Below are 8,764 nucleotides of genomic sequence, written 5' to 3' on the forward strand. Positions count from 1 at the left end.
GGTCTTTATACCCGGCCCTTCAAATGGAAATCCCTTGTTCGCATTGGCATTCTTAAGCGGATTACTGTGGTATAGGATTATATCAATTTCAGGCATTGTGAACCTGTAAGAGTCAAGTTACTATGTTAGTTAAAAAACATTTTATCTAGTCAAACTACACAAAGTATAAATTCCAATTCATTCAAAGGGTATGAATTTCATTACGCATTCGTTACACATTTCATACCCAATACAAAAAAAGCCATTTCATAACACATTCAAAGGGCATGAATTACATACCTATTTCATTACAACTCATTTGAAGGGAGTAAGTCACTCATTTCATTACATACCCATTTCATTCTCATTCAAAGGACATGAATTACATACCCATTTCATTACAATTCATTCGAAAGAAGTAAGTCACTCATTTTATTATATACCCATTCAAAGGGCATGATTACATACCCATTTCATACTCAAAACAATGATGAATAAAGTCAAAAAACTTGTAAGATCACGATAAAAATAAGAGCCTAGAAATGATGAATAAAATTTTGATAACAAAAAACATGCAAATAAATACTCAAAAAATTAACACTAACAAAACAAAGTTCTATAATTCACAATATTGGTATCTTAACTAAGTTATGTTAACTATTTACAAAATAAATAGTCAAACTCTTTAACCCAAACCCATAGACAACTAATATCCAACTACTAATGCCAATCAAATCAAAAAACCCTTACCTGAGATATGAATTTGTTGAGAGGGAAGAGCAGTGAGAGAGGCAGTGTGGTGAGTAAGAGTGAGAGGCAATGTGGTGTGAGAATTATGGGTGAGTGAGAGTTACTGAAGCTGAGTGTACCAGAGTTAGTGAGGATGCTCTGTTTTGGGTGAGAGGTTAGTGAGGCTGAGTGTACTAGAGTTAGTGAGGATGCTTTGGTTAGTGAGGCTGAGTGTACTGAGTGTATTTGTCTTTATAGACAAGAGTAGTTCAGTGTGTCTTTATAGACAATGGATGCTTAGCATGTTTTTATAAACTTTTTGTATAGTGTTTAAAATTATTCCTAGGAGAACTCGAGTTTGAGGCTGAGTACACTAGAGTTAGTGAGGATGCTCTGGTTAGTGAGGCTGAGTGTACTAAGTGTATTTGTCTTTATAGACAAGAGTAGTTCAGCGTGTCTTTATAGACAATGGATGCTTAGCGTGTTTTTATAAACTTTTTGTATAATGTTTAAAATTATTCCTAGGAGAACTCGAGTCTCATATACTCGAGTTCTATAGAGTTATGTTAATATTAAATATCGAGTCTTACAAACTCGGTTTTTTCTATGTAGAAATCAAGTCTTTAAGACTCGAGATCTACATGGACTTTTAATCCAAGTGAGCAAGTTCACAGAAATGCAAAGCAAGTTTTTAAAACTCAATTTTTAATTAGATCTTAAGTTTCTAAAACTCGCGATGCTATTTTTCTTTAAGGGTGGCTAACTTACCATGTAGAACCCCTCACATTGCTACTCTGCAAATTTCCTCCGGTTTGAAGGGATTGAGCTGGGTGGATTTACCATTTGTGATTGAAAGTATTGAAGATTTCAAGGATGTTTTGTAAAAGAAAGTCCGGTTTTCTTCTTGCCTTGGAGTGTCTTTTGGATTTGTTCCATCCAAAAAGATAAAGATCACAGCTGCTAAATTTACCTGGTAGAGTACCTAGGAACTTTAGAAGTTCTTAATCCTAAAAACAAACCCATTAATTTAAACCCTGATGGGCTCCTGAGAAAATTTGCGAAACAATCAATTTTCTCTATTTTCCCTCCTTTTATTCATTTCTCTCTGTTTATTGAATGCATGTAGATATAGTTAGGTTTTGTGTTTAATTGTGTTTGTAATGGAGAAAGTCTCAAGCGAATTTGAAGTGGCGGAGATAAAGAAGCAAACTCTGCGGAAAACGCTGGAGCAAATCCACAGTTCTTCGTCTTCGCTACTTTTGTTCTCTCTTCAATGGAAGGATCTGGAAGACCAGTTCGATACGACGCGTCGTTTTCTCCAGGAACAGGCGAAAGAGCTCGAGTCCAAAGAGAAGCGGCTCGAGGAGTTGTCGAGAGGTTTCGAGAAGAAAGAGGAACGATTTGGAGAGTGTTTGAAGGAGTTCGAGTTGAAAGAGGTGAAATTGGAGGAGAGAGTTAAAGAGGTTGAATTGAGAGAAGAGAGGATTGAGGAGCGTTCTAGAGATTTTGAGGTGAAGGAGAAGCGGTATGGAGAGTGTATTCGAGAGCTCGAGGCGAAAGAGAAGAAGATTGAGGAGTGGTCTAATGAGCTTGAGTTGAAAGAGAAGAGATTTGAATTGAGAGAGGGGAAGCGTCCACGAACACCTGTATTTGCAGATGCTGCACCAAAACTGCCTCATCAGGAGCCAGCAAGCTTGTTCAGCAATCAAGGTTAGGTACCCCATGACTGAATACTACTAATCTGCTAATTATTTGGTGCCCTTTTAAATTTACTCTGAACCTTTCATTACAAGGCTGGCCACTTATCACTACATATGCTCATGGAGAATCTCAAGAAGCTTAATATTGTAATAATGGGGGCTACTACTATATTTAGGTGGGTTGATTCACATCTTTCAGTTCCTTTGTTTGACCATCACAGTTTTATTCATCTCTATTATTGGAATTTGGAAACCCTTTTTGGTTTTAATTTAATTGATGGTAGTCTTGGAGATTTTGTCAGCCAACATTCTTCTGAGTACATTCTATGATAGTGCGAGACTATCCAACAGAATTGCATTTTAAAGTCTCCAGATAAGAGAATGGTTTTATTTCCTAGGAGAAAACTGATAATAAAAAGAGGTATAATCACAATAACAAGCAATGTTTTGCCGCTAACTACAAACCTATCAACATCAACCAATGATCAAACAACCTACACAACTCTAGTTTTGGGGTAGTTGGTAATTTATTAGATGAATTGCTCATGTTCTTTATCAAAAGAATTGATGACGTAATGTAGGAAAAATAGGAAAGAAGCCAAATCAGACCTGGCAGAGCTGGGAAGCTTGGATTTTGAGGATTTAGAGTTAGATTTTGGTGGGGGAAAATGAATGGTAGGATTTGGGGATGAAACGAAGGGGAAAACCCAAGATCTGGGTTGCTATTCCAGGGCCCTGAACAGTAACAAGTGGACAGTAATGGAGCTATTTGAGGGTTATTTAGGTCTATTTGATAGGCGGTTTAGGGTTTTGAAGTTTTGAATTTTAGGATTTGAAAGGTGACAAATCAATAGGTGTTTGCAAGGTTTTAAGTTTCTGGGAATTTAAGAATGGGATAAGAAACATGTGGCTGAAGGTTGAAAGGTTTACTGATAGGGTGGAGGGGTGGTGGTATTGCTATCAGTTTCACAGCTCGCCTAGTTTTGTTTTGGTCAACAAGCTGAAGGCACTAAAATTAGATTTGAAGAAGTGGAATGAAACAGATTTTGGAAATGTAATGCGTAGAAAACGCACTGCTAACCTGCATCATCCAATGATTAATGATGATAGATCCCTGATAGACAATGAAAAGATGCAATGCGAACAAGTCATATGAAACTTGAGAAACTTATGTTGTAGGAGGAAATACATTGGAGTCAAAAGTCTTAGATGCTTCTGCTAAAGGAAGGGGATAAAAATATTAATTTTTTTCATCTCATCGCAAACAGCCCTAGTTACCGATGCCTGGGTTTTTTATATTTTTAATTTTACCTGCTTGATGCTGACTTCAAGCAAACCTTTGGTGCTGATTTCTAGATCCTATCTCTCTCTTCTTCTTCTTCTTTTTTTTTTTTTTTGTTCTTGTTTCCCAAATAAAAGCCCCCTCCTAGTCAATTTGTCCTGCATCACTTTTGGTATCAGAGCAAATTCAAATTTGTCACAACCACTGTTTGAAACCAATAGCCAATACACCCATACCAAATCAACCTCCACAAACTTAACTGCTCAACCACCAGGCTCCAATTGTGGGTTCAAATCCCAAACCGTAACAACCACAAAAATCAAACCACCCATGCATCACCCAATTCTCCATTAACACCCACCCCACACACCCCCCCCCCCCCCCCCCCCCCCCCCCCCCCACACACACACACACACACACACACACACACACACACACACACAAAAACCCTTTTTGATCCATTTAGTACCACCGTGAGCTACAATAAATGGGGTTGAGTTTTTCCCACCCTAGGAGAATTGGTGCAGACACCAAAAGTGCTATAATGATTGATTTTATTGAACTTGATTAATCGTGATTGATGTTCAGACTTTTAGGATTTTATTCTCTTATTTTGCTTTTAATGTTATAGATTACAAGTTATTTTCTTTCTTTGTTAGGTTAGACATTTATTTCCTTTCTTTTATGATGTAAATTGAGAGTCTATTTAAAGGCCCCAAAATGCAGTATGGTAAGCTGTTGATTGTGAAGTTATAAAATTGGGGTGGAGTTTTTGTCCAGAACTTAATGTTGATTCCAAGCAAACCCAGGTTCTGATTCCTGGGTTCCTATTATGATTGATGTTGATTCCAAGCATCCCTAGGTGCCAATGCCTAGGTTCTATATGTATTTTTCCATTTTATCCTCTTGATGCTGACTTCAAGCAAACTCTAGGTGTTAATTCTTAGGTCCTATCCCTTTATTTTGTTTCCTGAATAAAAGCCCCCTCCTAGTTTATTTTTCCTGCATCAAATCATCATCATTACATCAATCGGGGCCTAAACTCTAGGTGTTGATTTCCGGATCCTCGTGCTTTGTCAATGGCCTAAGTTTGCTCTTTGATGATTGGAAGCTTTCTCCACCCCCATGTGCAGTCCTGCTGTCCTTGGGGATGCAAACAGCCCCATAAATTTTGCCTTAAAAGCAAGTAGTGATTCACCCAAGCTACCCAAATAGAACCAAATTAAACAAGATGATTCCAAATATGTTTCATCATTGCTGCCTCATTCCACTCATTTAATCCTCTCAACTCCAAACCACCTTCAGTAGACATATTGATATAGCTAAAAATCTTCTTTTTTTTTTTTTTGGATAAGTTATAGCTGTCCATTATGTGATGCAGTTTCAAAATCAGATTACATTCTCCCATGTTATACTTTCTGTTTTAGAAGAACTCCTGTTAGCTGCTAGAATGTTTGCTTTAGAAGCAAAGTATGGTTTCTCCATCTTAAATTCATGTTGTACTTCCCCATACAAAAGATGGAAACTGCCGTCATTTTCTCTTTTCATTCCTTTGTTTCAAGTTGCTGAAATGTGTGCAAGGTTTTGATAAGTTCACAGGCTTCTGTATAAATGGCCAAAGACATTGTATGGTGTTGACCCCTTCCCCTCTCTCTGTACTAAGCTTCTTGTTCTTGGTTTCAGTGTGAGAAATGATTGTTAGTTTAAGGTTATTTCAACGTGTTTATTCTATTAATGTCAAGTTAAATAATTCTGTTCTATCCCTGGCATAAACTTTCATGGTTCTAATCATAGTTTGGTCATCTCAAGAATACTTTTATGCCTTGCATAGTTTTTTTGTGCGGATAATTTGAATCTTTTAAATTTATTTATTTATTAAATTTGAGTGCTTCGTATGCCTTGCATAGTTACTAGAATGACGCCTAACAAGACCATGTACACCTCTTTTTCTTTCTTTTCAATTTCTTTTGGCTTATAATGAAATGAAAGGGATTATCTTTTATGAAGAAAAAATTATATTATATTACTCATTTTAAGGCACACAGCCGACAAGGAAAATTGATATATATATATATATATATATAAAATCAAAATTTGAGTAAATGTTTGGATAAAGTAGATTTTGAATACTGCCTGTTCATTCTTCAGTTTTTTTGTATGATTTGATTGATCTCAATAATCAAACCTATGCACTTTCTTTTAATATGCCAATAAGCTCAAGCTCAACTGGCACTTTCTTCCCTTAAAGTGCTAGGTGGAAGGTGAAGTTGTGGGTTCAAGACCTTCTAGGTGTGTGTGTTTAACTTACCCGTCAAACATGCACTGTCTTTTAATATATGGAATGCAAAAATTTTGTACTCTTAATCCAATCTAGCATTTCTATTGAATATTGAATGGTTTGTGTTTTACATGCATAGCAAGCAGTGTTCATTCCCATGTAAAGAGTGGGCAATTGTCAAAGGAAAGTTTGCAATTGTACAGCAAAGTGGCTTCTTCAATGGTGAGATCTAAGCTGGATCCTAAATGCTCATCTATAAAAGAGAAAGGACAGAAATTGCTAACATTATTTAAACGAAATCAAAGGAAAGAAAAGAAATTGAAATTGTTACTTAAAAAGCAAGTGGATTATAAGTCAATACGCAATCAATTTTCTGATGCTCTTCAATCGGCATCAGATCCGGAGAAGATTGTTTTGGATGCAATGAAGGTAGTTTTTCGTTCAATCTTAAAGGGAGATGGAGGCTCTGAGTTGGATGTTTCTAGAAACTTCATTTTTTTGTTGAAACAGCTACCACAAGTTTCACTCCAGATTAAGCCTCTGGTGAAAGATGAAGCCAAGAAGTATGCACTTATTTGGAAATCAAAGTTGAAAAAGAAGAGAGGTGATCATTTGCTGGTTGTGGCTTTTCTGCTATTTTTAGTAGTCTATGAGTTGAGCTCTTCTTTTTATGCGGATGAGGTTCTTGGTCTTTTGGATACTGATGTTTGGTGTAAACAGGTCCCTGATTTATGTCAGGTCCTTGGCCTGTCAGATATTATGCCTGGTACATATTCTCTCTCTCCCTCCATAAATGGTTAGATTCTGTTACTATTTTTTGAAAACTCTTTCATTTGTTTGGCTATCATTCCTCCTTCATACAGTACATGATACCTTGGCATTACTACCTTTGCACAAGGAACTTTCATTGGGATATGTACATAACTGGTTTATATTTTCCGTATGCTTTTCTGTTGTAACGCATTATCTGGTTTGTAATGGTCTTTACAAATTGTTGGCTCCTATTTCTTCTATATCATTTATTTTTTGCCAAATTTGTGATGTGTTTGAATAAAAAATATGGAAGATGGGAATTGTATGATTGAGAAATCTAGAAGGGAACTTTATGGAGATACTATGTAGGAAATGTAATAAGAACCTGAATGGGCGAAAGGTTTTATCTGGAACTGTTGTTAGAACACTTTAAGTAATGCTCAACTGTTATGTAAAATTAATATAAATCACTTGTTTTGCATGAGATGAAATTGCATTTCGTCAAATTCACCGGGTATGCAAGAAATCTTATGGAGAACCAAAATGGGTTTTCCCATGGTTTTAATGTTGTTTCAACAGAGTATACTCTCAAGAAGAGGGTTTCCTGTAGTTGTATTATCTCCTCCGTCTAATGTGATATTTAGGAGTTTCCCTTGATAATGATGATAACATGCCTAATCCACCTATCCTCATCCCCCCTATTCATGTCATTAAGTTTATTTTATTTTTTAATCCCATTGCTTCAATTATTGTCATCATTGTTTCGCTGGTTATGTCTAATTATTATGGTTCTTATTGGTTCAAGTACTTAACACTAATAATTTATATTTTCATGTAGTAGATTTTATTCAAAATCTTATCAAAGAAGAGCAGCAGTTGGAAGCTATTAAATATATCTGTGCACTGGAGCTGGTTGACAAGTTCCCACCATTGTCTCTTTTAAGTGATCATTTTAATAATTCTAAAAGAAAAGCAGAGGAACTATGCAAGAAAGGAAATAACTCACTTTCAGTTCAGGTATTTTCCTCACCTTTTTGTTTACGTTTGTATGTGCTTCCTAGTCAAACATCCAATCACCTTTTTATTGTACATATTTGCTTATGATTTGGGTAAAACTTGCTTACAGCTTGAGCGGATAAGCAAAGAATTAGCTTCTTTAAGAGCTTTACTAAGCTACGCTGAAATTTACAAGCATGAAGCTCCATACTTGCCCGAAATCCTTGAAAAAATCATTGCGGAACTGGAAAGGCAGCAGACAAAGAAAAAGTGTGAGTATGATGACTCCAATGACAAAAATGGACTTCTTACTGGATCTAAAGCTACATCATTGCAGCAGCATAGTGAGCAGAAATGTGTTGCTCCAACAAACAAGATAACAGCCTCCTCTGCAACATTTACCATAAATTTGGTCAATACTCCCAAGTCCGAGCCTCAAGAACAAAGTAATAATAAGCGTCAGAAAACAGAAGTTCCAAAAGAGGTTCCCCCAATTGATTCTGTTGGTGCCGCTTTTGCATTTCACTCCACGCAACCCGCTAGTTGGCAGTGACCAGCTTTGTTTATGGATCAGCGTTCTCCACACTTGAACACATCAGCTGGACATTATAGTTTGTCAGGCCATCCTCCTTCTGCTAGCTTACATATGAACTCGTACAATAGTCCTAATTACCGCCCTGTGTACAAAACAAAAATGACAAAATTTAAATTTAAAATTTAAAAGCTTTCTTGAATCACCATTTATGCTTTAGTCAATCAGGGTTTGCGAAAAGAGCAAATTCAAAATTTATATCAATTGCACTGCTGTTTTATAACCTATTACAAGTTTACAACTCAACAGAACTATGCTCTAATACAAAATTATCAACGTAATGGTGTTCTAGAAATTGTCAAGAGCTTTGTCATTCAATGTAATAGTGTTTCCAATAAAGATGTTTAGAAATCTCTCCTTCAATTATTGATTTTATAAAAAAAGTAACAGGATTGTAAATAAACCAAGCTATTTATAAACAATTTGGGCTTAACTTGATAAAAAAATTTGTACAT

At 36.1% G+C, this 8,764-nt stretch overlaps 1 protein-coding gene across 2 annotated transcripts; it reads left to right on the forward strand.

Annotated features, from left to right (window-relative positions):
• Window positions 1-1,477: 1,477 nt before the first annotated feature.
• Window positions 1,478-8,457, forward strand: LOC126693175 (FRIGIDA-like protein 5). 2 transcript variants are annotated; one of them, XM_050389066.1, is made up of 4 exons: window positions 1,478-2,418; window positions 6,108-6,734; window positions 7,560-7,738; window positions 7,848-8,457. In XM_050389066.1, the coding sequence occupies exons 1-4, from the start codon at window positions 1,869-1,871 to the stop codon at window positions 8,268-8,270; spliced, it is 1,779 nt and encodes a 592-aa protein (XP_050245023.1). In that variant the 5' UTR covers window positions 1,478-1,868; the 3' UTR covers window positions 8,271-8,457. The 2 variants fall into 2 exon arrangements, with proteins under 2 accessions (XP_050245023.1, XP_050245024.1); XM_050389067.1 differs by having other exon boundaries at window positions 7,563-7,738.
• Window positions 8,458-8,764: the final 307 nt, after the last annotated feature.

The sequence above is a fragment of the Quercus robur genome, chromosome 7 (assembly GCF_932294415.1).
Source record: "Quercus robur chromosome 7, dhQueRobu3.1, whole genome shotgun sequence".
NCBI lineage: Eukaryota > Viridiplantae > Streptophyta > Magnoliopsida > Fagales > Fagaceae > Quercus > Quercus robur.